Raw genomic sequence first — 27,911 nt, 5'->3', positions numbered from 1 at the left:
ATAGGCAACAAGTGCTGGCCTTGCCAGTGACTCTCACATACCAAGGATAAATAAAAAAGAAACCAACAGCATGCATACTTTGAATGCCATCTTAAATAGCGTGAATGATAACCCAGTCTTGGCTGTTCATTGCATCACTGATCTGCAGTGAAGTGTTCTCCAGCTCATCGCTAGCAGGGAAGTGCAGATGGGCCATGAGAGGGATGATGGTGTAAGGGAACATGGAAGTGAGGAGCTCTGCTCAAAGTGCTTCTTTTTTTCATTCTTGGGGCAAGACCACTATTTATTGTCTACCCCTGTTTGCCCTTGAGAAGGTGGTGGTGAACAGCTGCAATCCACATTTCTGGTAGGGAGGGAGTTCCAGGAACTGGACCCAGTGTTGATGAAGGAACAATGAATTATCTCCAAGTCAGGGTGGTGTATGACTTTGGAACTTGCAGGTGGTGGTGTCCCCATCTGCCTGCTATCCTTGTCCTCTAAGGTAATCAAGGTTGTGATTTGGAAGATGCTGTCAAAGGGACCTTGCTGAGTTATTGCAGTCCCTCTTGTAGATGCTGCTCACTGCCACTGTGCACTGGTGACGAGAAAGTGAATGTTGCTGGTGATGGATGGGATACCAATCAAGTGGGCTGCTTTGTCCTGAATGATGTCTAGCTTCTTGAGTGTTGTTGGAGTTGCAAGCATGTAGGCAAGTGGAGACTATTCCATCACAATCCTGACTTGTGCCTTGTAGATGGTGGACAGAGTTTTGGGAGCTGGGAGGCAAATCACTCACCGCAGAATTCCTAGCCTCTAACCTGCCACAGATTTTTATGGCTGGTCCAGTTAAGTTTCTGGTCAAAGGTAAATCCCTTGGATGTTAATGGTGGGGGATTCAGCTGTGGTAATGCCATTTGAATGTCAAAGGAAGTGGTTAGATTCTCTGTTGCTGGAGATGGTCATTGCCTGGCGCTAGTGTGGCACAAATGTTACTTGCTACTTATCAACTCAAGCCTTAATGTTCTCCAGCTCTTGTTGCATTTGGGCAAGGACTGTTTCAGTATCTGAGGAGCTGTGAATGGTGCTGAACTGGACTGGAACTCTACAATCATCAGAGGACATTCCCACTTCTGACCTTATGATGGAGGGAAGGTAGTTGATGAAGCAGTTGAAAATGGCTGGGCCTAGGCCCCTTCCTGAGGCACTCCTGAAGTGTTGTCCTGGGACTGTTATGATTGACCTCCAACAATTACAACCATTTTCATTTGTGTTAGGTATGATTTCAGCAAGTGGAGAGTTTTCGCCCCAGTTCCCATTGACTTCAATTTTATTAGAGCTTCTTGGTGCCAAGCTTGGTCACATGCCTTTATATCTAGTGCATTCAGTAGTTTCTTGACATAATGTGGAGTGAATTGAATTGACTGAAAAACTAGCACCTGTGATAATGGCAACATCGGGAGGCATAGATGGATTCACTTGGCACTTCTGGCTACAAATGATTGAAAATGCTTCAGCACTGATGGGCTGGGCTCCGCCATCATTGAAGATGAGGATGTTTGTGGAGCTTCCTCTTCCCGTTAGTTGTTTATTTGCCCACCACAATTCATGACTGGATGTGGCAGGATTGAAGAGCTTTGACCTTATCCATTGATTGCTGAGATCAACTGCATATATGACATGCTGCTTCTGCTTTTTGGCATGCATGTAGAACTGTGTTGTATCTTTGTTAGGTTGGCACTTCATTTTTAGGTATGTCTGATGCTGTTCCTGGCATGTCTTCTATACTCCACATTGAAGCAAGATTGGTCCCCTAGCTTGATGGTCATGGTAGAGTGAGGGATTTGCTGGGCTAAGAGGTTAAAGATTGTGGTAGAATGCACTTCTGCCGTTGTTGATGGCCTCGTGGATGTCTAATTTCAATCTGCTGAATCTATTCTGAATCTATCCCATTTAGCACAGTGGAAGGGGTCTCCTGTATGAAGATGGTACCTCACCTCCACAAGGACTATGTGGTGGTCACTCTGATGAAGCTATTGTAGAGAAATGTATCTGTAACAGTAGATTGCTGAGGTCAAGACAAACAGGTTTTTCCCAGGTATTGGTGTCCTCACCACCTGCATACACAGCCTGGCAGATCTGTCCTTCAGGACTGAGCCAGCTTGGTCAGTGGTGGTGCTATTTAGCCACTGTAGTTATAGATATTGGAGTCCTGTGCCATTGCTATCCTCATTGTTTCTTGCTAGCGATGTTCAACATGGAGGACTGCTGATTCTTCATCTGAAATGACGATCAGCGGAAGCATTAGCCCAAGCCTCTGGATTATTAGCCCAAACCTCTGGATTACTAGTCCAATAACATAACCTCTACGCTATCATTCCCTCTCATTAATGAGGGTATCCTGGGCAGCAGTATGCACCTCTGCTGGTGCCAGAGCCTCACCATGTTTCATTAACTCCTCCTCGGAACCCCCTGAAGAGATTCTGTGCTCTGCACCTTGTTCATCAGGCAGGTCCAAACCTTGCTGCTCTGCAGTGTTTTGCAGAGCACAGCACACCATGACCATTCTGAAGGCTTTGGCTGGTGTGTATGAAAGGTACCTCCCGATCTGTCCAGGTATCTGCATCACATCTTCACCATGCTGATGGCTTGCTCAATTATGGCTCTTTTTGTCATATGGCTTACATTTTATTGCTCCTGAGCCTCATTGGTTGGTTTCCTTGCAGATGTCAAGAGCCACATTTTAAGTGGGTATCCCTTGCCTCCAAAAAAACGAGCTGGTAACTCTGCTTTGAGATGCAAAGAGATGAGGGAGGGCTGATAGTCACAAATTGAAAGTATCATTGCTGCCCAGGAATCTCATGTATCACTTGCGTAAGATTGTTTTGTGATTGCACACCAGCTCCAGGTTGATAGCGTGGAAGCCCTTGTGGTCGGCAAGCATTTCTGGGTGAGTTAGGGATGCCTTATTTATCATGTCTGCATTCAGTGATGTTTTGCACCTGTGTGAAGCCAGAGCTGCAAACCCAAATATCTGCTCGCTCTAACTGACTTGCATCGTTGGTGATAAAGTTAGCATTGTTATGGGTCCTGGTGAACAAGCTATCAGTTATCTATCTTATGCATTAATTTGCACCGACTGTAAGGTCCAGCAAATGCCTCCAGTGTAGCCCTGGAAAGATCCAGAAGCAAAGAATTTGAAGGCGGCGATGACTTCACCAGCAACTGCTAAACTATGACCCCCAGGTGTACTTGATAGCAGCTCTCATTCTAGCAGGCTGCAAATGACTGCCACCGCCAGATGGAAGACTGTGAGACAGTGACAGTCCGACAATTCAAGGAAACTTATCCTCTGTTTGTACCCTGTGTTGTGGGTATAACCTCCTCTGAGCTGGGCCTCTCTAGTCACCCCTTGTCCCACGTGGAGCGGCAGGTGTGTGAGGAGCAGATTGTTGCTGCTCCTGTTCTTGCTGGTCTACAGTTGCTGCTGTTGGTCATCTTGATTTTCATCTGAGGTCCAAAGTTAAATGGTATATGCGGCCCCCATACCGATGTGACAGATCACTGCACCAAAGTGGTAATCGGATGTCTAAACCTCAAAAGTTGTGGTAGTAACCTCCAAAGTTGTGTAACCTCTCAGCACAAAAGTACTGTGAACAAAGCCTTTCACACAATTGAGTAAGTAACCAGCTGTGAAGCCTCACTACTTATTAGCATATTTCCCTGTCATGTTCTTCAAACCCCTCATTTGTGAGTGTTCTCATCTTGCATTCACTGGCAAGTTCCAGGAAGCGCCTGAAGCATGTGCGCCCGCAGTTAAATTCAGAAAGCTGTTTCAATGTGTTTTTATTAGTTAGCCATTAACATATTGAAATTGACAAACCACCTCTCCCACGGGCGTTGCTAGCACACAGTCCAACACGCTGCAGATAAATGTGTAAGTATGTGGGTTAGTGCTGGCTTCTCGGTGTACTGTCAATTTGGGTGCTTTTAACCCTACACCAACTTCTAATCCCACATCCTCCTGCAAGTTAAAATTCATCCCTTTGTCAGCTCCTTTTAGTTCACATGGTGCGAGTCCTACTAGTTGCAGATGTTGGGGAAGGAGAGAAACTGACTAAGCACCAAACTGGAACATCTTAAGCTGGCTAACAAGCTGTCGTATTGATGTTTGAGTAGTTGACTCTTGACTGTTCCAAACTAATGAGAGTATTATGATCAAGATTAAATGAGAGGAGAGCAACTTTAAATGATATTTTTCAATTTCATAGTTTGCATTATTTCTGCAAACATTAGCAGATGGTTCACTTATCACGACTGAAATTGGAAGATAATTCTTGTGTGAGCTATTCTAAGTGCACTAGGTTAAGTATTTACATTCAATTCTCTGTGCACTCAGTTAATAGTTATGACCTGTTTATTTTCCGCAGATTACAGGAATTTGAAAACATATTACAGGAATTTGAAAACATATTAACCATGTGATAAAATAGTACACAAAAATATCCCAATTAATTACATGAAAAGTAGCGATAAAAATTTCTATTCTATTTTTGCAGCCAGTTTGGTGGAATTTGGCAGAAAAGCCTTTTTATACAGCATTGCCAAACTGGCGTTAGACTAAAATTTGCTAATTGGGTACAGCTGCACAAGATTGCCATCTGCGGTCAATTTTAACCTTAAACATACATCGGGGAAAGAAACTAACATTGTTATGGTATCACTTACTTTCAGCTTTTACATTTTTCTTTATTGCTGATTTAATATCCTGGATATTGTGCATCACTTTGAGGCACAATTGGGTCATTATTGCAGCCAGGATGAGGGAGGGGGGTGGGGATGGTTGGGGGGTGTTGGGGTGGGGCAAGGAATTGGGCTGACACTTCGATCTTTCCAGTTTCTATCCCTCCCAAAATTCACCACCAATTGCATTTTGTGGGAGGGCTATCAGCCCCTGTGGTATCGTTTTCTGAGGAATTCTGCCCAGAGCATCCAATAGACCCAGTTGGGCCAACATTTTCTGAAAGCAGAAGTGGGACCCTCACTGGGCCCAAAGCTGAAAAAGGAAATTGCAGTTGATTGCCAGAAGGATCGATTGCCATTGCAGCCATTTGGAGGCTAAAGAAAACGTTCTTCAATTTTGATTACAAGCTCCCCTCTGAAAGGAACAACATATCACTCTGGCATCCACAAGCATGGGTGTTTCCTGTGATTTTGTAAATTACTCCATTCCCAAGATTAGGGACAATTGCACCAAGTAGATGCCCCACACTATCATGCTGCCTACTCTAAAATGCATGGTTCATGTTCCAGCTGTGAGCTGCTAGTGAGGCTGGACTTGTAACAGCTGCATGCCACTTCTAAAAATTACTTTGTTTTTTTTGTTTCATCTGGCTTCCACATTTAACTGGGTTGACTTTTCATCCTCCTTTAAGCCAACAGTATAATTGGACCTACATTATCTCTGGTTGAGCTAACACCTTTTTGATTTGGCACCAAACTTTTATGCAAGACCTTGCTTCATTTGCAAAGTCTGCCAGTACCATTAACCTTGGGTCTGATGTAAATCATCCTCCCAGCTCAAGAAAAACTAAATGACCCTGACATTGATATTCGTTGCACTTATCTCCAGTTACATAAATAGGTTATTGTTGTCACATACATTTAAGATGAAAATTTGGGTACTTGATTGGTCATCAAATTCTAACATCCCTAAGGATCCTGTACAATGTAGCAGGTCATGGTGGTCTTGCCGCTTTTTGCCATTTATGAACACAGCAAAATGCTCGTAGTGAAGCATGCAAATACTGAGGTAAAAAACACAAGTCAGGACAGCAAGGGGAACCTAATTATATATATACTTTTAAGGAAAACTATATCCATGATTGTTGTGCTTCAAAATAACATGACAGCTTGAGTCAACCTGAGCATAATGCGAAATCTTAAACAAAATAGGGTCAGTTTAGATTTATTTTTTAGAAATTGCAATTGAAATGATTTTGGAAAAATCAAACAATTAAAAATATCCTAACTTGGGCACAATGATGCATTTTGATACTTGTTTACTTTGAGTTTATTTCAGATTCATAATTTAGCAATTTGCTAAAAGTTTGTGCACCACTATATTTCACATTTCTGAAAAGGCAGAAGAGTGGTAGATTGTTACAGGGTGTTTGCTAGTATACATCCTCAGCATATGCCATAGCACTTTACAACCAATGCAGCACTTTTAATGTGCAGTTACTGGTGTGTAGGAAACATAGCAGCCAATTTGTGTACTGCAAGGTCCCACAAACATCAATGAAATAATGACCAGTTAATCTGTTTTTTTTAAAGTTGCTGTTTTGAGGGCTAAATGTTGGCCAGGACAGCAAGCAAACTACACTGTTCATCATTAAATGGGGCTATGTAATTGTTCGTCCTTCTTCTGAGAGGGCAGAAGAAGCCATGTTTAACATTTCGTTTGAAAGGCAGCATCTCAAACAGTGCGGTGGTGCATTGAAGATCATTGATTAGAGCTTGAACCCACGTCCTTCAGATTCAGAGAGCATAATGTTATTATTGAGTTAAAGCTAACACTTTATCATGCATCGGAGCACTTTATGGGGTAATAGACAAAAATAGACATTAGAACAATTAGAGAGATAGATGGTAACAGAGAAATAAACCTTCAAAGGTGGGAAAAAGCATGGTCAAGGTAAAGGATTTTAGGCATCTTTGGAAAGTAGGAAGTGAGGATGCAAAGTGCAGGTATTTTAGAAAGGAATTCCAGAGGGCAGAAGGGTCATAGCTCAGACTGTAGATATGTTATAACACAGCAGATGGTAAATGCTGAGTTGTTCAAATCCCAGAGGGAAACTTGAAACAACTGTCACAACTAATTTTCAATTTGCATATTTCGCGATGCAGGCTTTGAATTCAGTAATAAGACCACCGAGTCTTAAGAGGTTTTTATAAAACTAAATTAAGCATCTTAAATATATACATCGATGTACAAAACTAAATTAAGCCTTTTAAATACATACATTGATGTGCAAATTACTACTATGACACTTCTAAATCCCCTAATCAATCTAACTCCAGTTACACTCTCGTTAAGGCAACAGTAAGATACGCCGATTTTAAAAGATCCAGGCAAAGAACCATGATACCCCAAACAAGTCGAATTCACAGTGAGTTCTCTTAACTTCAGTCTCTGGAGGGAACAGTTTGGTACATACAGTCTGCAGGCTTTTCACACTTGTTGGATCTTAAACTGCCTACCCTTACACAGAGCCCTCACTCGTTTATACATATTTTCCCCTTTGAATGCAAATTCCCTTGTTCCACTATGTTTTTGGACTTCATCATTCTGATAATAAAAAAATCTCTCATAGCCCTAAGTTTTACAGTAATCTTTGATTTATTTAAAAATGCAAATATTTCCTTGACACCTATGTTTCTAAACTTCCCCATGTTTACCTAATTAACATTTCAAACCTAGCTTCTCCTATTACATCAAAGCAGCCAGACTAGCTGCCTCTAATTCAATTAAGTCTCTCACACACGTAGATACCTATAGACACATAGACACATCGCACTCTTACTCTATTTTACAATAAATTCCAATAAATAACATTATGAGAATTATTATATCTTCCTGACAAGATGGTAGAGCAGAGGAATCAATAAGTCAGGAGTCAACCAGTGCTGGATAAACAGAGAATGCATGCTGAAATGTGTAGGCTGGGGACAGAACATGGAGTGATTTGAAGGTAAGAACAAAGATCTTTGAATAAATTCAAGTGAGTGGAACATGAAGAGAACAGGATGAGTTCAGGACATTATAAGTTTGAGGATGAAGCTATAAAGGGACATAGATAGGTTAAGTGAATAGGAAAAGATCTGGCAAATGGAGTATAATGTGTGCAAATGTGAAATTGTCCATTTTGGCATAAAGAATAAAAAAGAAGCATATTGCTCAAATGGTGAAAGATTGCAGAGCTCTGAGATTCAGAGGGTTTCTAGGTTGTCCTAGGTCATGAATCACAAAAGGCTAAAATGTAGATATAGCAAGTAATTAGGAAAGCTAATAGAATGTTATTGTTTATTGTGAGGGGAATTGATTACAAAAGTAGAGAGGCTATACTTCAGTTGGACAGGGCACTGGTGAGACCACATCTAGAGTATTGTGTACAGTACTGGTCTCCTTATTTAAGGAAAGATGTAAATGCGTTAGAAGCAGTATAGAAAAGGTTTACTAGACTAATACCACGAATGGGTGGGTTGTCATATGAGGAAAGATTGGACAGGCTAGGCTTGTATTCACTGGAACAAAAATAAAAATACCTGGAAAAACTCAGCATGTCTGGCAGCATCTGCGGAGAGGAAAACAGTTAACGTTTCGAGTCCGTATGACTCTTCAACAGAACTAAGTAAAAATAGAAAAGAGGTGAAATATAAGCTGGTTTAAGGGGGTGGCGGGAAGATGGGACAGGTAGAGCTGGATAGAGGGCCAGTGATAGGTGGAGATAGCCAAAAGATGTCATAGACAAAAGGACAAAGAGGTGTTGAAGGTGGTGATATTATCTAAGGAATATGCTAATTAAGGGTAGAAAGCAGGACAAGCAAGGTACAGATAGCCCTAGTGAGGGTGGGTGGGGTGAAGGGAAGGGATCGAAATAGACTAAAAGGTAGAGATAAAACAATGGATGGAAACACATTTAAAAATAATGGAAATAGGTGGGAAAAGAAAAATCTATATAAGTTATTGGAAAAAAAAGGGGGGATTGGAAAGGGGGTGGGGATGGAAGAGAGAGTTCATGATCTAAAATTGTTGAACTCAATATTCAGTCTGGAAGGCTGTAAAGTGCCTAGTCGGAAGATGAGGTGCTGTTCCTCCGGTTTGCGTTGAGCTTCTTTTCCCACCTATTTCCATTATTTTTAAATGTATTTCCATCCATTGTTTTATTTCTACCTTTTAGCCTATTTCGATCCCTTCCCTTCACCCCACCCCACCCCCACTAGGGCTATCTGTACCTTGCTTGTCCTGCTTTCTACCCTTAATTAGCATGTTCCTTAGATAATATCATCACCTTCAACACCTCTTTGTCCTTTTGTCTATGACATCTTTTGGCTATCTCCACCTATCACTGGCCCTCTATCCAGCTCTACCTGTCCCACCCCCCTCCCCCTTAAACCAGCTTATATTTCACCTCTTTTCTATTTTTACTTAGTTCTGTTGAAGAGTCATACGGACTCAAAACGTTAACTGTTTTCCTCTCCGCAGATGCTGCCAGACATGCTGAGTTTTTCCAGGTATTTTTATTTTTATTTTGGATTTCCAGCATCCGCAGTTTTTTGCTTGTATCCACTGGAGTTCAGAAGAGTAAGAGGTGACTTGGTCGAAACCTTTAATATCCTGAGGGGTCTTGATGGGGTCAATGTGGAAGGGGTGTTTTCTCTTGTGGGAGAATCTAGAACTAGGGGTTACTATTTAAACATAAGGGGTCGCTCATTTAAGACAGAGAGTGGAGATTTTTTTTCTCTGAGGGTCGTGAGTCTTTGGAATTCTCTTACTTCAAAAGTCTGTGGAAGCAGAGTCTGCATATTTTTAAGGCAAAGGTAGATAGATCCTTGATAAACAAGGAGGTGAAAGGTTATCGGGGTAGGTGGGACGTTACAATCAGATCAAGAATGACCTTATTGAATGACGGAGCAGGTTCGAGGGGCTGAGTGGCCTACTCCTGCTCCTAGTTCGTATGTTGGTTCGTATGTTCACATGTATGAAACCTATGGCTTTCTGAAAAAGTTGTAGTTGGTGAGGAATGGTAAAGAAAACTTTTGAGAAGTTGAAATACAAACTGATAAAGGACATGCTTGCAGAAGGGCAAGACAATGGTTTTAGTAATGGATCAGATGTGGATGAGGAAGCTGAGTTTGAGGTTGAGAAATACGCCAAAAATACACACCTCCGTGGAATTTTGTGGACGATAGCCTCTGGTATGAATGGAGAGGATGGCTTCAATATCCTGACATTTTTAAGTCTAAATTTTAACCCTAACTCTCCTGGTGAGATGGTGGAAAAACTATACAGAGCCTGGACTTGGGGAGGAGCAAGCAGAGGCAGGCTGAGAGCCTGGCGGGGGCGGGGGTGGAATGATCAGAAACAGACACAACCTAGAGGAGCTCAATTTCAGACACTTTTGTTGAGGTGAGGATGCATTATATGGGAGCTATGGGGAGTAGAGTTTAAAGGTTGCCTCTGGTTGATATGAAGAGTTTGGAATTATTTTTGCTGTCAGGACAGCCTCGGAGTATTGCGAAGATTTGACTATGGAAAGAGAACAATGGTAGAGTTTGACATGGCCAAACCACATTTGGCAGAGAGTTCAAATCTGTTAAAGGGGCAAAAAACATTTTCCTTGCAACAACTGCCTAACTGGAAGAGTAGTATATATTGTAAAGTTATGATTTTAATCAGCATCTCTGTGCTGAAGTCAGGGAGTATGCATCCATTGCCAGAACTTCTATATGAAACCTGAGGTTTCTCAGTACTGTAGCATGACAGCAGTTAGCACACTCTATGCAGGACAGCAATTGGTGCAACAAAAATTATAATAACAAATGAAAGCAAGTTTGAAATGAAGACTTTCTCCATTCTAACATTGGCAAGATTGAAGCACCCGTTTCTCTGCTCATCCCCTATTCCATCTCCCTCCTTGGATGCTCATTCAGACTAAACCCAATGACGCACAGTAGCAGTGTTTTGTTTGACACAGAGCTGAGCTTTCAACCCACATCATACCTGCCACCACAACAGCCTGTTTCCAGCTCCATTAACGATGCCCATCCTCAGTCCTTACCTTAACCAACCATTCTTCTTCTCCTTGATTCTCTTCCTGCCCTAGAAATGCACGAGGCAGATGAAGCACATGCCTGTTTCCATAGCTAGTTTTTCCTAGAACAGGTCATTAGCCTGTCACCAGAGACTATAACTTGAGCGGCGCCACTCCACCTAAAGCATGGCTAACCAGGAGTCTCTCCTTACTCTTACTGCCTGCTGTAGGTGTATTGGAAGGGTTTACAGGTAGATAATCAACCTGTTTTCCACATTATGAATGCACCTTCCGTGGCCATTACGTCCTGGAGTGGAACTTGAACCTGGAGCTTTTGGCTCAGAGGCAGGTATGCTACCCACTCTGTCACAAAACCTGCATCAACCAAACATTAGTTGAAATATTAATTCTTGGCATTACTGTACAGTCCTTTCTTTCTGCTTTACCACTGAGGATATTCCTTCAGTTATCAGATCCAAGCAGATCTGCCTTAACTCTCATAATCTTATTATCTTACTCCCCCACCTTAGAAAGCCTGCTCAAAATAGAATTCTTTGGCCATGCCTTTGTTACCTGCTCCAGCTTTTTTTCCTCTCCAGCTCTGTCCCCCAGCTCGGTATGGAGTGATTTGGGATATTTTGCTATGTTAAAAATGCAAGTTGCTTTTTCACATATAAGGCTTTGAATTCAAGTTTTTTTGGCCATGCTTAAGAGTATGTGCCCAAATGTGGAACTTGTGATTTTTTTTAATGCAGCTAAATCTAATTAGTTGTTGTTTGATTTATATTTAGAAAATGGTTAATTCACCTCAGTTTAATGTGTTTCACTATTCTGTTGCTGCTTCACTTATGCAAACTCTTTTGTTGACAGACACACTCGGAAGAGAGACCATTCCAGTGTGAGGAGTGTAAGGCTTTGTTTCGGACTCCCTTCTCCTTACAGAGACATCTACTGATACACAATAGTGAGCAATTACCTTCACAGTAACTCTACCTGGTGTTTTGCTTTTTTGGTACTGCCTTTTAAAACTTAAAAGTGCCACAGCTTCAGTATCTTGGCTTGAAAACTTTGAACTGTTAAGGCCACAAAAGTCTGCAGGCCTCTTTGACACGTAAGCCCATCGGAAGTGTGGTGGAAGGCTTGAGAACAATGCTCGCTCCTGGTTTCTGCTATTGGTTTTCTTAGGCTGTGTTTAGGATGAGACCTCCCTTTGCCCCAAATGTGGCCCCTGACATCACAAGAGTGAATTCCCATACTGGTCTTCACACCGACTGGAGTAGGGGTGGTGGGTATTTCAGGCTGAATGGAATAAATTAGTAAGGTTTTTTTAAAACAATTAAAAAGCAAATCAAGCACTAGGATTTATTTATAGAGGATAGAAGTGAAAATTAAAAGAATTACTTTAAGTTTGTATCGAACCTTGGTCAGTCTATATTTGAAGTATGTGTAAAGACCATAAGTCTAGGAGCATAAGTAGGCCATTCGGCCCATCGAGTCTGCTCCACTATTTAATGAGATCATGGCTGATCTGAGAATCCTCAACTCCACTTTCCTGCCTTTTCCTCATAACCCTGGATTCCCTTACTGATTAAAAATCTGTCTATCTCAGCCTTGAATGTACTTAATGACCCAGCTTCTACAGCCCTCTGTGGTAGAGAATTCCACAGATTAACTACCTTCTGAGAGAAGAAATTCCTCCTCATCTCTGTTTTGTCAGGCATGATTTCCCCTTCATGAAACCATGCTGAGTCTGCTTGATTATATTATGTAATTCTAAATGTTCTGCTATTACATCCTTTATCATAGACCCTAATATTTTCCCCATGACAGATGTTAAGCTAACTGGCCTATAGTTACCTGTTTTGGTCTGTCTCCCCTTTTTGAATAAGGGTATTACATTGGCAGTTTTCCAATCTTCTGGGACTTTCCTGGGAATCTAAGAATTCTTGGGAAGTTTACTACCAGTGCATCCACTATCTCTGTAGCTACTTCCTATAATATCCTAGGATTCAACCCATCAGGTCCAGGGGACTTATCAAGTTCTGGTTTTCATCTTTTGAAAAAGGATATAGAGGCACTGAAGAATGTACAAAAAGATTTTCAAGGATGATCCCAGAACTGCAAGGTGATACCACTCAGGAAAGGAGGAACAAACTGGGTCTGCCTTTATCTTGAAAAGGGAAAGCTGAGGGATGACCTAATAGACGTCTTTAAAAATAATCAAAGTGTGTTTCCACATGTGGAGAATAGCAGAACTAGAGTCCATAAATATAAGATAGTCATTAAGAAACCACACAGGGAATTCAGAAGATTCTTCTTTACCCTGAGAGTGGGAAGAATGTAGAACTCACTGCCCACTGCATTGAGTAGTTAGAACTCACTGCCCACTGCATTGAGTAGTTGAGATGAATAGAATGTGAGGGAGAAGAGAATACAGAGTTATGCTGATGGAGTTAAATGAGGAAGGATGGGAGGAGGCTTGAGTGGAGCATAGACTGGGTGGGCCAATTGGTGTGTTTCTGTGCTGTGTTTTCCATGCAAAGTGGCACCTACCTATGGACCCTGGCCTGCATTCTGGCTAAGACCCCAAAACTAATGACAGGACACTTTTGATCTTCATTAGCTCCCTTGCAAAAGGAGGGCTGCATTGTTGGAAGTGCTGACCTTTGCATGTGGTATTGGGCCAGAGTCCATTTGTGCATTGTGCTGGATCGTGTATGCATAAAAGATCCAATGGTTTAATAAAAACTGAAAGTTCTTAAAGGGACCAACATTCCTCATTCAGCCCACAGCACCAGAAACAGATTAACTGATGGTTTATCTCATTTGCTGCTTGTGCAGTCTTGCTTTGTGTTGATTGACTATTTTTATCATACTTCAGAAGTAATCCATTGGCTGTGAAGTATTTTGCAATACCCCAATGGCATGATGATCATTACATAAATACAGATCACATTTTTGCTTTATTCTGACCTTTTCTTGTTCAGTCTTTCCCTCCCTTGCTATTTCTTTTTTCCCTAGCTCAACTGATAATTGTATTTATTTGTCCATGTGGGATGTAACAACTTATCTTTCCTGTTATCATCCAGGTGAACGAACTTTCAAATGTGATCACTGTGATGCAACGTTCAAGAGGAAGGATACTTTAAATGTTCACATTCAAGTAGTGCATGATGGGCACAAGAAATACAAATGTGATCTATGTGACAAAGCCTTTGTAACTCCCTCTGTGCTTAAGAGTCATAAAAAGGTACGTGATGTCTTCCAGTAATTATGTTAGTACTGTTCCATTATGAGAAAAAACAAATAAAATTTCAAATGCTCTGGTCCCAGTAGTTTAGGAGATTGTTAATGATGACAATGTGTAGTGACCCCATTATTATCAGCCAGAATGGAAATGATGGAGCAATTTTCCCATTTATTATAACTGAAGACATTTAATGGAGGTGGGGGGGTCTCGCAAGCTGGTGTCACAGCCCGTGTCACCTCCTTTTGGGAAGGCCCAAAGTATCAGGCACTTAACTGGTCAGAGGCACGCCTTCCCCAGAATCAAAGACCCTGATGGCAGAAATCCCACCCCACTGAGAACTGTTGGCCACTCAGAGGCCAGGAGATGTCATTGCAGGCAGCGCCAGCAGGGGAGCAGTGGCTGCTGCTGGTAATGCACCCAACCAAGGCTCAGGATCAGCAAAAGACCCAGGTCACAGGTTAGTAATGGCAGGTTGCCTGGCTATTCTTTTGAATAAATATGCTTACCTGTGTAAAAAAAAATACTGTGGCAGGAAAATCATGGGTTGACAGTGTTGCCAATAAATACTCTAGGAAATGATTGACCAACCAGCTTAGTGCATTAATAAGAACTGGTGAATCTGTCTTTGGGACGTGGGGGCTGATTAAGAGCCACCCCCTTGCTCTTGCTTCTGACCCACCCCCCTGCCCCTGTCCCACAATCCCCAGCCCTAAAACCCCTATCATGCAGTCACCCACCTACGACCAGGGTCCATCGCTGACCCTGGGCCTCGGGTAGGTGAATTGCCAGCAGCTGCCACCACTCCTGCTGGGGCTGCCTGCAGTGGAAAACTGCCAGCCTCTGATTGAGTGGCAGCTCTCAGGGACGGTACTTAAGCCCTGGGGTCCTGGATCCTGAGAAGGCCCGCTGGTAGACACCTACATGCCTGATTAGCAGTTAATATGGCAGGTCTTGCCCAAAGGAAGCGATGTAGTGTTCTTGTCAGCTTTCCAGCTACCAGGCAAGAGCCCTGTCACCTGCATTAAATACTGCCCTGTGTATCTATTCAATGAAAACCTTTCATAATTTTAAAGACCTCTACATCACATCACAGGCAGAGGAAAGATTAGTAAGTTAATGTCTCTGTGTGGCAAATCAGTGATACCAACATCAGTAACTACCTAATTTAAAGGATGGCCAGATCTTTGTGATGAAATATAGCATTGTTAAACAAGAAAGCGTATCAGCTCACTGATTATGTAGACCACAGGATAAAGTAAGCACAGATTGTTCTGACCTGGAGAAAGGAGAGAGCTCCAGATTGTAGCTGCTGCATGCTGCATCATTGAGCTGCTTTACCTGAGAGACATTCAAGATCATAATGATGAGATGCATGAGCCAATTTAGTATTTTAGGAATCAGTTCTCAGGTATTTTGGTTTTTGCAATATTTTTGAGCTTCACAATGTGTGAGCTTCTCATGAAACACAGAAAGATCCCTTCACTGATAAGTTGCCACAGATCAGATGTATATACCACCCACATAACACACAGAATTAAGACTCATCACTCACTTCCCAGTAGATTATCGTAGACTTATACTTGGCAAAACAAATCTTAGGAAGTATAGCATAAACTTATCCTTCTTATGACCAACCTTCCTATGATGCAAGATACCTAACTTGTCACTCAGGCACATTATCCTCATTAAAACAATTTGTGATGTGTTTTTGAACAGGCAAGACTCAAAATTCTCCGAGTTTGTCTGACAGCAGTAGCAATCAGCTCATACAAAGTAAGCAGAGCACTTCTTCATCTGATCATGTCAGAGCAGAGCCAGAGATTTAAAAGAGCACGAGAAGGGGCGAGACTGAGAACAGAGCCGGAGAGTTAAGTGTGTGAGAAGGGGCGAGACTGAGATAAGCACAGTAAATTGTAGTATACATAGGAATTATTCTAAATTAAATAAATTAGTAAATACTGTAGTAAATGCTTTCTATGGCAGCCCGGCCATTTGGAAAGTGCATCTTGTGGGATGTGGGAAGTCGTGCAGGCACAAAGTGACCTCCATGACTACATCTGCAGGAAGTGTCACCAGCCTCAGAAACCTGAGCTCTGAGTTGCAGAGCTTGAGCAGTGGCTGGAGTCACAATGGTGCTGAGGATTACGTGGATAACACGTTTAGAGAGGTGGTCACACTGCAGCTAAGTAGTACAGGGGCAGAGAGGGAATGAGTGACTGTCAGAGTATCTGAGAGAAACAGGCAGGTAGTGCAGGAATCTTGCTCTCTAACAGCTTTTCCATTTTGGATACTGGTGAGCGAGATGGTTCCTCAGAGGAGTGCAGCAAGACCCAAGTCTGTGGTACCACAGGTGGCTCAGCTGCGCGAGAGGGGAGGAGGAAGAGTGGAAGTGCTGTTATTGTAGGGGATTCCATTGTTCAGGGAGCAGACAGGCGTTTCGGTGGCCATAGAAGTGACTCCCTGGTGCTCAAGGATGTCACAGAGTGGCTGTAGGGCAATTTTTTGGAGGGGAGGGTGAACAGCCAGTGATCATGGTCCATGTTGGGATTTTTGACATAGCTGGGAAAAGGGATGAGGTCCTGAAAGCAGACTTTAGGGAGTTGGGAAGTGAAGTAAAAAGCAGGACCTCAAGAGCAGTAATCTCAGGATTACTCCCAGTGCCATGTGCTCGTGGACATAAGAATAAGAAGATTGAGCAGTTCAACATGTGGCTGGAGAAAGGAGTAGGAGGGAGGGCTTTATATTTCTGAGGCATTGGGATCGGTTCTGGGGCAGGTGGGACCTGTACAAGAAGGACAGGTTACACCTTAACAGGACTGGGACTAGTGTCCTCGGGAGGAGGTTTGCAAGTGCTGTTGGGGAGGGCTTAAACTAGATTGGCAGGGGGATGAGAACCTGGGGGGGAATTCCGAGTGCAGAGGAGAAAAACTGGCAGTGGGAAGTAGTGAAATATCAATTGATAATGAGGATATATCAGAGTTGCACCAAGGTAGATAGAATACTTGGAGAGTTCGATAGAATTAGAGTAGGCAAAAGTAATTCGTTAGATGGGGTCAGAATAAGTGGGAAAGTAAAAAAGCCTAAATCAGGGCTAATATGATGTATGTGAATGTACGGAGTGAGATTAATAAGATTGGTGAATCGCAGGTACAGGTTGACAAATGGAATTATGATATTGCTGTAACAGAGACCTGGCTCAAAGAAGGGCAGGACTGGGCGTTAAATATTCCTGGATACAAGGTGTTTAAAAGAGACAGGAAAGGAAAAAAAGGCGGGGGTGGGGAGTGGGATTTTTGGCTAAAGATGGCATTACAGTACTGGAGAGAGAGGATGTTCCCGGAGGTGTCGAGGACAGAATCTCTCTGGCTAGAGGTAAGGAATGGGAAAATGCAATAACATTGATTGTTGTAGTATATAAGCCACCAATTAGTGGAAGGGATGTCGAGAAACAAATTTGCAAAGAAATTACAGAGAGATGCAAAAGTTATAGAGTAATCATAATGGGGGACTTCAATTATCCAAATATAGACTGGCATACGAATAGCACAAAAGGACAAGAGGGGCGAGTGTTCTTGAAATATGTTCAAGATAATTTTCTGCAACAATATGTTTCCAGCCCAACGATAGGACATGCACTTTTGGACTTGGTTCTGAGGAATGAGTTGGCCCAAGTTGACCAAATATCAGTGAAAGAGCATTTTAAGGACAGTGACCATTGTATCATAAGGCTTGGGTTAATCATGGAAAAGGACAGAGAACAATCCAGGGCAGGGATAATTAATTGAGAGAAAGCCAACTTCGAAGGGCTGAGAATGCATCCGAGTGGAGTGAGTTGGAATCCACTATTGGCAGAAAAGACAGTGGCAGAACAATGGGCCACCTTCAAAGAAAAAGTATTGCAGGCAATGTCAAGGAATATTCCCTTGAAGGGGAAAGGTAGGAAAAATAAATCCAGAGCACCCTGGATGATGAAAGAGGTAAAAATGAAAAGGAAGAAGTATGCATGTGACAGATGTCAGGCAGAAAATGCAATAGAGAATCAGGCTGAATATAGAAGGACTAGAGGGGAAGTGAAGAAACTAATAAAAGCAAGGAAGGAGCATGAAAAGAGGCCGGCAGCAAACATAAAAGGGAATCCCAAGGGAATCTTCTGTAAGCATGTAAATAATAAAAGGGTGGTAAAAGAAAGAATAGGGACAAAAAAGGGGACTTGCATGTGGACGTTGGAGAAATAGCGAAGGTGTTGAGCGAGTACTTTACATCTGTCTTTGCAAAGGAACAACTTGCTACCCAGGCCAAGGCGAGAGAGGAGGTAACTGGTACACTAGAGGAACTTATGAACGAGAGGAAGGAGGTGTTGGAAAAGCCATCTTTATTTAAAAGAGATAAAGCACCAGGATCGAATGAGCTGCACCCAAGGGCACTGAGGGAACTGAGAGTGGAAATTATGGAGGCACTGCTGATAATTTTCCAGTTTTCCTTCGACACAGGGAAGGTGCCAGAGGACTGGAAAAATGTGAATGTTACACCCTTGTTCAAAAAGCGGTGCAAGGATAAAGCTGGCAACTACAGGCCAGTCAGTTTGACCTCAGTGGTAGGGAAACTTCTGGAAACTATAGTACAGGATAAAATTAACAATCAGCTAGACAAGCGCAGGAAAAATAAGGAAAGCCAGCATGGGTTCATCAAGGGACGATCATGTTTAATTAACTTGCTGGAGGAGGTAACAGAGGGAAGGTTGATAAAGGAAACACTGTTGATGTGGTGTATATGGATTTTCAAAAGTAATTTGATACAGTGCCACACAACAGACTTGAGCAAAATTCTAGGTCATGGAATAAAAGGGCAAGTAAGCATTTGGATAAGAAATTGTCTGAGTGACAGGAAGCGGAGAGTAGTGATAAATGGTTGTTTTTCAGATTGGTGGAAGGTTTGTAGTGGAGTTCCTCAGGAATCAGTGTTGGAACCCTTGCTCTTCCTGATATATGTTAATGACCTAGACTGTGGTGTGCAGGGCATGATTTCAAAATTTGCAGATGATACGAAGATTGGAAATGTCAGCTGTGATGGGGATAGTCTTGAACTCCAAAAGGACATAGACACATTGGTGGATTAGGCAGACAAGTGGCAGATGAAGTTCAATGCAGAGAATTGTGAGGTGATTCAGGAAAGATGTGGTGAGACAGTACAAAATAAAGGGAGAGTCTCTAAAGGAGGTGCAGGAACAGAGGGACCTCGTATATACTTACATAGGTCATTGAAGATGGCAGGGCATGTTGAGAGAGCAGTTAATAAAGCATATCGTATCTTAGGCTTTATTAATTGGGGCATTGAGAATAAGAGTAAGGAGGTTATGTTAAATTTGTACAAGACACAAGTTAGGCCTCAGCTGGAGTACTGCATCCAGTTCTGGGCACTATACTTGAGGAAGGATGTGGAGGCATTGAAGAGAGTGCAGAGGAGATTCACAAGAATGATTCCAGGGATAAAGAACTGTAGCTATGAGGATAGATTGGAGAGGTTGGTACTGTTTTCCTTGGAGAAAAGAAGGTTGAGAAGAGACTAGATAAATGTATTCAAGATCCTGAGAGGTATGGACAGGGTAAATAGTGAGAAACTGTTCCCACTCAAGAGAACATCAAGAAAAAGAGGGCACAGATTCAAAATAATTGGCAAAAGGAGTAAATGAAGGTGGTTGGAGTCTGGAACACACTTCCTGAAAGTGTGATGGAAGCGGGTTTGATCGAGGTATTCAAAAGGGAATTGGATTGTTACCTGAAAAGAGAGAATGTGCAAGGTCACAAAGATAAGGCAGGGGAGTGGGACTAGGTGGAATGCTCTTTCAGAGAGCCAGTGCAGACTTGATGGGCCAAATGGCCTCCTTCAACACTGTGAACATACTGTGATACTGTGTCATAAGAAGGGTGGTGTCCTTATTTGTTTCAGGAGCCCCATGCTGTAGTATGTCTGCATCTAGACTGTTTCAGAATTATCAGATCTCTGCATGACTTTGCCTGATAGCTAAAGGTTTTTAATAAATCCTTTACTTCCCACTGGCAGTTGCAGTTTTCTGTAAATGATTTGCCTATTGTTCTGTCTTCTTTGTAACTGTGTGAGATTTATAGTTTACGCCACTTAGTGGGAACTGATTAGTGTTTGTCAGACCCAAAATATAAATTATACTTGGGCTGTAACATCTGGCTTCACATAATTGAATTGAAAAGCATTTCCGAACCTCACCCACTTTAACTTGAAGGACATGTTTAATTTTTCAAGTAATTAGTTTCTATCTGTGGGCCAACGACTCCAGTTTGCTTAGTTAATCTTTTTCAAAGATCCCCGTGCTCCTATATGCTTCGGAGACTTGGACAACCTACAGGCAGACACCTCAAAGCATTGGAGAAGTACCACCAGCGGTGCCTACACAAGGCCCTTCAAATCCGGTGGGAAGAAAGGTGATTCAACAGCAGCATCCTCTCCTGAGCCAACCTGTCCACTAAAAACCTCCGCTTAGCAGAACATGTCGCTCATATACCTGACACCAGACTCCCAGAGCAACTACTTTATTGGGATCTCGGTTGTGGCAGGAGACTCCCATGAGGACAACAGAAACACTAAGAGTGTCCTCAAAGCATCCCTGATGAGGCCAAAACATCCCTGCTAACTCATGGGAGCCCCTGGCTGTGACCAACCAAAATGGAGAAGGTTCACTCAGGAAGACTCCGAGCACATTGAGAGACTTCATCGGGAACATGCAGAGGCTAAATAGAGGTATCAAAGTGCGCTCCCAACAACCCATCTTCTTAACCCTCCAAGCACCACCTGCCCTGCATGTGGCAGAGTCTGCAGATTTCACGTTAGATTTTTCAGCCAGCTCTAAACCCATCGAACCAGAGTGGAAGCAAGTCATTCTTTATCCTGAGGGACTGCCTAAGAAGAAGAAGATGCAAAGCATTTAACAGCACTATTTCTGACTTTAAGTAAGATGTGGATAATGTTACCTACTTATTCCTTATGCAGCACCACAGCCAGCATTTAACAGGCAGTTCAATAAACAGCAGGTTTCTGTTTTGGGAGCAGTTGGCATTCTGGTCGTAAATTACGCTAAAATATTGCACAAGTTTTCTGATTTGAAATTTTTTGCTCAAGTTTCCTCTCAAATCATTTACGTATCACAAAATGAAAAATCTTGAATGAGCCAGTGCAATTGGGCAGCAATTTAAACCTAATTAATTTTATTTATTGCATTAAAAAATATCCCTTGATATATTTAAGAATGAAAACCTGGTGCAGCTTTATGAATACAGCTGGAAATGAGTATCACAAAAAGATAAATGTTTTTAATAAGCATATCCAATCCACCCCCTCTCAGCATCTGATTTTAAATAACTGAAAATGACTTTAAAAAAACTATACAGGACCATTTACTTGTTTCATTGGTGTACAGTAGTCAGTTTCTTAGTAAACTAATTCCTTTGAACATTTAAAAGCCTTTAAAATATGTCTATTTGTGTCTTTGCACATAAATCACAAAGGTTAATTTTAGGAGGCTTATTGAAAGCCCACAGACAGGTAGAGTTGATGAATTAACCACCATTGTGAGTTTCCGATCAAGGGTGTGGCCTGTTTTGTGGGTGCAAAAAATCACGGAAACTTGATTTGTGCTGGACATAATATGCACTTGAAATTCCTCACTCTTATGCACTGGTTTGGCTGATTCTGATAGATGGCACTGATTAAACAAATTCAATGTAATGGAAACTCCAGGCCCAGGTAATTAATGTTATGCATGGTTACAGGTGCAGGCCCATCAGCACCAGTCAAGCCCTAACCATCAGGTGCATCTATTCATGTGGGTAACTTGTTGATTGCCTGAAGTAGTTCCCTTAAATGCTAAATTAGGTTAGATTGTATTAAATTTGATGTCAGTTATTTCTGCATATTAAAAATCTTCTGTACTTGCCTATGGAACACAAAGAGGAATATACCAGCTTAGACAAAACAAATTCTTGGATGTCAATCATATTTAAAAAATGACTTTTTTGAAAACAGAATTGGATCCAACATATTTCGAATTGTGAAAACTGGGGCCTATTTTCAATTGCATACTTCTGTAATGGGGTTGTTTTAATTGCTTGACAAAATGCCGTTTGAAGGAAATCAAAAGTTATTTTGAATAGATTGAGTAATATAATTAATTTTGATTGTTGTGAAGCATCTTCTGCAAAAGTATTCTTGCTGTTATTTATACCTTCATGTGCACGTGTATAACTTTCAGCATTAGAGATCTTTCTTTATTTGACCTTAATATTATTGGGTAAAACCTTGAAACCAAAACAGACCATTTGTCTTGATTGTCATGGGTAATGTCTGAATTTGGTATTTAGGATGTAATTTTTTGCTGAGCATGACGAACAACAGCAACGTCTTACCTGTGCATTCTCTTAGCGCCTATCTTGCAGGTACCTTTATCTGTCCTAGTGCCCCAGTGGCTGGTAAAAGGATACTGAGGGAGGGAGACTGAAATTTTTTTTGAAGGAAGGCAGTGGTGGCATAGTTGGCAACAGCAAGGCACTGGTGCAGTGGCAGGAATGGGAGGATGAATATTGTAACCCAGAGTGAGGACAGCAGGTTCATGTTCCATGGAGCCACTGCCAGTATCCCAGGGGGATAGGGGGGTGGGTGGTGGCAGCTCAGCAATCTTAGCAATCTGTAACAATACAGATTGCTAGACTGCTATGATGTTCTGCAAGCCCCTTTGAACACTGGTATCCAAGGCCTTGATGGCAGTGGTCTGAACTTGCATGGCAGCAAGTTGAGTTTGTATGACAGATGTTTGAGCTTCCATTGCAGCACCCAGAGTGTTTGTGCTGGAATAGAAACTGAGACATTGGCCATCAGACACTGCATCATGACTGGATCTGCAAATGTGAAGATGGGCTCCAAGCTCTATGCAGTGCCCTGTGCAGAGTTGGTGCTGGATTTCTCCATGTTCCTTTACATTGCATTTAGGCTTCCTGGCAGGCCTGCCAATGCATAAATGTTCATTGTGTCATGAGAATATAATCATTTTCATAATATTTTTCTGCTTTATTGTAGGTTTATGAGGGTAAGTATAGTTAGGTCTGTCTGTGTGTGATTTAATTACATTTGGATTCAGGTAGACTGCAAGCTTTAACTCATTAAAAGAAGCTAGGTGCTTGACATGCCAATGAGTAAACATGGATGCTGGTTTCGCATGTAAGGTGTGAAAGGAGTTTGCATTTTTAGATAGATGAAAGGAGATTTGGATTTCAAAGGGATTTTAGTCTGTTTACAATTAGCTAGATAAGCAAGGCTAAGGAATGTGTTTGTTTTTCCCAAAGGCTACTGACAAATAGTAGCAACATGAACGTTTTTATATTGTGAGGAAGATACAATTTCAAAGACATATGAAACAATAGAATTTACATATTAAAAAGAGAGAAACATATATAAAGGAGAATGAGGCTTTGTGTAAGGAGAAGGCATTGAGAGATCTAACAGAAGTATGTGAAGTAGCCTTAATGAAGTCTCCTTAATGAAGCCTCCCATATTTGTGCTGTCTACTGAAACTGAAGCTGGATAAAAGCCAATTGGAATTCCACTGTCCAGGGTATTGTGTTAATTTCCTGGATCTGTTTAAAACCTAAAACCTGTTTTTGGACCATTGCCTTAAAAGGGTGTAACTGGGAGTCAGGTTAATTGGAATTTTAGGAGTTATTATAGTAGTAATTTGTAGTCTTATGTTTGTGCTTGAAATCTTTTCTTTTGTTAATGAATATTTTAATTTAGTTTTTTAAAAAACTAAAGAAGTCTTGGTGGATTTATTACTCATGAATTCAGTGCATGCATCTTGAAAGAAATACAAATTGCAAAACCGTTGTGATAGCGCAATCAAGTTTCTTTTGTGGATTTGGTCCGTCTGGCATACATCATCTGCCGCGTCATAACAATTGTCCATAACCATCGGCCTTCTTTAGCCTGCCTGTTTGTAGTGGCCATCTGAGTCCTCTTCAGCAGAACTTGTGTGCAACCCCACCCTCCAGCAAGCTGCTACCTTGCCCAGGCTGCAGGCCACTTATGCCCTGCATCTCACTTTGTTCACATCCCGTCTCTATGCTTTCCTGTAAAGTACCCGTAGTGTCAATATCTGAGCTGGTGGCTACGAGTCTGTCGTCAGTGTTTCTTCATCATTGCTGTCGTCTTGCTTATTCACCTGATTCTCTTCAGTCACTGCCTGGTCAGATTAGAGATTGTTTCAACTGGTTGGGGAACCTAAAACATGGGGGAACTGTCTCAGGATAAGGGGCCGATCATTTAGGGCTGAGATGAAGAGAAATTACTTCATGCAAGGGATTCTTAATCTTTAGAATTCTCTACCCCCAGAGAGTTGTGGATGCTCCATTGTTGAACATACTTAAGGCTGATGTAGACAGATTTTTGGTGTCTCAGGGAATCAAGGGATATGTGGAACAGTCAGGAAACTGGAGTTGAAGCCCTGGATCAGCCATGACTCTATTGAATGGTGGAGCAGGATCGATGAACCATGTTGTCTCCTACTCCTATTTCTTGTCGTCTTGTTCTTGTGTAACCTAGGTACTAAAAAGAGTGAGGAAATTAAGGAGTTAATATCAGAGAGAAAAAGTACTGGAGAGACTCAAGGGACTAAAATCCAACAAATCCCCAGGACCTGATGGTCAAATCCTAGGATTACATAAGAGGTAGCTGCAGAGATAGAAGATGTACTGGCCATAATTTTCCAAAATTCCTTCGATTCAGGAATGGTCCCAGCAGATTGGAAGTTAGCGAATGTAACACCGTTATTCAAGAAAGGAGGGAAAGAGAAAACAGGGAACAACAGGCCTGTTAGCCTGACTCCAGTTGTTGGGAAAGCGCTGGAATCTATTATTAAGGAAGTCTTAACAACACACTTAGAAAATCAGAGAATGATCAGACAAAGTCAACATGGTTTTACGAAAGGGAAATCCTGTTTTACAAATGTATTAAAGTTTTTTCAGGATGTGACTAGTGAGGTAGATAAAGGGGAATCAGTGGATATAGTACACCTGGATTTTCAAAAGGTATTCAATAAGGTGCCACACAAAAGGTTAATAGGTGAGTTAAGGGCCCATGGAGTTGTGGGGGTAACGTACTAGCATGGATAGAGAGTTGATTAACACACAGGAAGCAAAGAGCAGGCATGGATGGGGAATTTTCAAGTTGGCAGGCTGTGAAACTAATGGCGTGCCACAAGGATCAGTGCTGGGGCTTCAGCTATTTACAACCTATATTAATGACTGAGAATAAGACACAGAGCAATGTATCTAAATTTGCTGATGATACAAAGCTAAGTGGAAATTTAAGCTGTACGGAGGACTTGTAGAGGTTGCAAAGAGATGTAGACAGGTTGAGTGAGTGGGTAACAAGATGGCAGATGGAGTATAATGTGGAGAAGTGTGAGGTTATTCATTTTGATGGTAGGAATAGAAAAGCAGAATATTTTTAAAAGGCGTGAAACTTGTAAATGTTGATGTTCGGAGAGATTCGTTTGCACTTGTACAAGGAACACAAAGTTAGCATGTAGGTGCAGCAAGCAATTAGGAAGGCAAATGGCAAGTTGGCTTTTATTGCAAGGTGGTTAGAGTACAAGAATAAAGAAGTCTTGTTACAATTGTACAGGGCTTTCCTGTGACGACACCTGGGGTACTGTGTGCAGTTTTGGTCTTCATATTTAAGAAAGATATATTTACATTGGAGACACTACAGTGAAAATTCACTAGATTGGTCCCTAAATGAGAGGGTTGTCCTAAGATGAGAATCTCAGTAAATTGGACCTATACGCTTTGGCCTTTAGAAGAATGAAAGGTGATCTTATTGAAGCATACAAGATTCCGAAGGGGCTTGAGAGGGTGGACACAAGTTGTTCCCACTGGCTCCCCCTATTTTCCCAGCCTCCCACTCCATCCTCCAAGTGCACCACCATGGGGCTGGGAAATTTCAGCCCCATATCTGAGTTAGGAGGGCTTCCAGGTCAGTCTCCCTGAAGTTTGTGGCTCACTTTTTCGATTGGCTGCCATCCTTCCCTGGCAGATTACTTCCTTCCTGCAGCACTGACATTTCCCCGTTAAGCAGCAGCAGGTTTTAACTGTTGTTGCTGCACCGGGTCTCAACCTCTCCCTACTCTATTTTCTGTGTATCCCCTTTAGGGCACTTTCTGGGTATAGTTCTTGCCCCTGGAGATGTTTTTCATTGCCCCTGCAACATCACCGATTAAGACTTTTAAGACCTAACCCCAAACAGCTTGCCCCCTCCTGCTGTGTGTGCAGAATTTTACCATAGGCTTGGCATCCTGGCATCGGGACCAAGTTGGGATCCTGAGCTTACACTTGCTGGCAGCGAGACTGGCTCAGCGATAATCTTGAAGGCAGCCTCCTGATTGGCCAAAAGTCACTCAGTGTATCGGGGTATTCCACCTTTATTATGCCTGACCATGCAAGTTCAAGGTGTGCTCAGGAGCAAGAATACTCCTCCTGGGCCCTCAGCAAAACTCTGGCCTACTGCTCTCCCACTTGAAGTCTCCCCACCCTGTCCAAGCTGCGGGAATGCTCAATGTAGCAGCCAACCTCGCAGGACCAGCGAGCTGCAGCAAGATTTTTTTTTTGTCTGCAGTTCGCCAGTAGCATGTCAGTCAGGCTTGGGCCTCAAAATGGCTGCACTAAATTCAAACCATTTGCCCCAGAATCAAGTGGTGGTAGCAGTGTTTATGATAACTTTTAAAATGCAAGTGGAAAAATAATAGAAAAAGATACAAGCAAAGGGCAAGGGTCTGGAATTAAATGGAATTCTTTTTTATTCTTTCACGGGATGTGGGCTTCGCTGGCTAGACCAGCATTTATTGCCCATCCTTAATTGCCCTTGAGAAGATGGTGGTGAGCTGCTGCCTTGAGCCACTGCAGTCCATGTGATGTTAAGGAGGGAGTTCCAGGATTTTGACCCAGGTGAAAGAACAGCGATATAGTTCTAAGTCAGGATGGTGAGTGGCTTGGAGGGGAACTTGCAGGTGGTGGTGTTCCCATCTACCTGCTGCCCTTGTCCTCTAGTTGGTTGAGGTCATGGTTTGGAAGGTGCTGTCGAAGGAGACTTGGCGAGTTGCTGCAGTGCATCTTCTAGATGGTACACACTGCTGCCACTGTGTCTTGGTGATGGAGGGAGTGAATGTTGAAGGTGGATGGTGTCTCTTTGAGACCTGGTTCTGATGTGAAGGGATGAATGGCCTCCCCCTGTGCTATTAGAAGAGAAAGCAGCAATTTAAATTTCTCAGGTGACTGTCCAAACATTACCCACAATTACATTTAATTTCCCCTACACTTGTGGCATTTAAATTTAGATATGCTTTAGTGCCAACCATTCAGTGACATGCTTTGAAAATCTTATGCATTAGAGCTGAGAGCTTGTCCATGTCTGTTGTGGCCTCTGAGAATTCTGATCTTTGCCCAGTGCTTGTAAATTTTAGCCACTGAGGTCAGTCAGATGCTGGATGAACTTTCAACTCATTTCATACTGAACAATCGTTTTGGAGGGATTCTGAGAAGATGTGAAAGGTGAACGAAATGTGAAGTTGCTTCAGAATAATTGTAAATGCCATGCTGTGAAGTGAAATGAGAAACTGCAAAAGAAAAAAAATACAAAAGCCTGGAGTGTCAGGCCCCTCTGTTAATATTGCCCTGTGCACGATTTGAATACACATGGAGCCAGTACAAAAGGAACATACAGTGCTTCAGTATTAATCTTGCAGTGCCAATAATCCTCCAAATTATAAGGGCCAATTTTCCTGTACTAGCACTGGC

At 42.2% G+C, this 27,911-nt stretch overlaps 1 protein-coding gene across 5 annotated transcripts in view; it reads left to right on the top strand.

Moving 5' to 3' along the window:
* The window catches only part of prdm5 (PR domain containing 5), a 368,385-nt gene that overhangs the window by 187,845 nt on the left and 152,629 nt on the right, over positions 1 to 27,911 (top strand). For all 5 annotated transcript variants that reach the window (XM_078543358.1, XM_078543346.1, XM_078543337.1 and 2 more), the window contains 2 exons: positions 11,664 to 11,757; positions 13,883 to 14,043. In XM_078543358.1, the coding sequence (XP_078399484.1) occupies positions 11,664 to 11,757; positions 13,883 to 14,043 (255 nt within the window). The remainder of the gene's footprint in view (positions 1 to 11,663; positions 11,758 to 13,882; positions 14,044 to 27,911) is intronic.

Source organism: Cetorhinus maximus, chromosome 1 (assembly GCF_964194155.1).
Source record: "Cetorhinus maximus chromosome 1, sCetMax3.hap1.1, whole genome shotgun sequence".
NCBI lineage: Eukaryota > Metazoa > Chordata > Chondrichthyes > Lamniformes > Cetorhinidae > Cetorhinus > Cetorhinus maximus.
The sequence above is the reverse complement of the archived record's forward strand: the minus strand, read 5'-3'. Positions and strand labels throughout refer to the sequence as shown.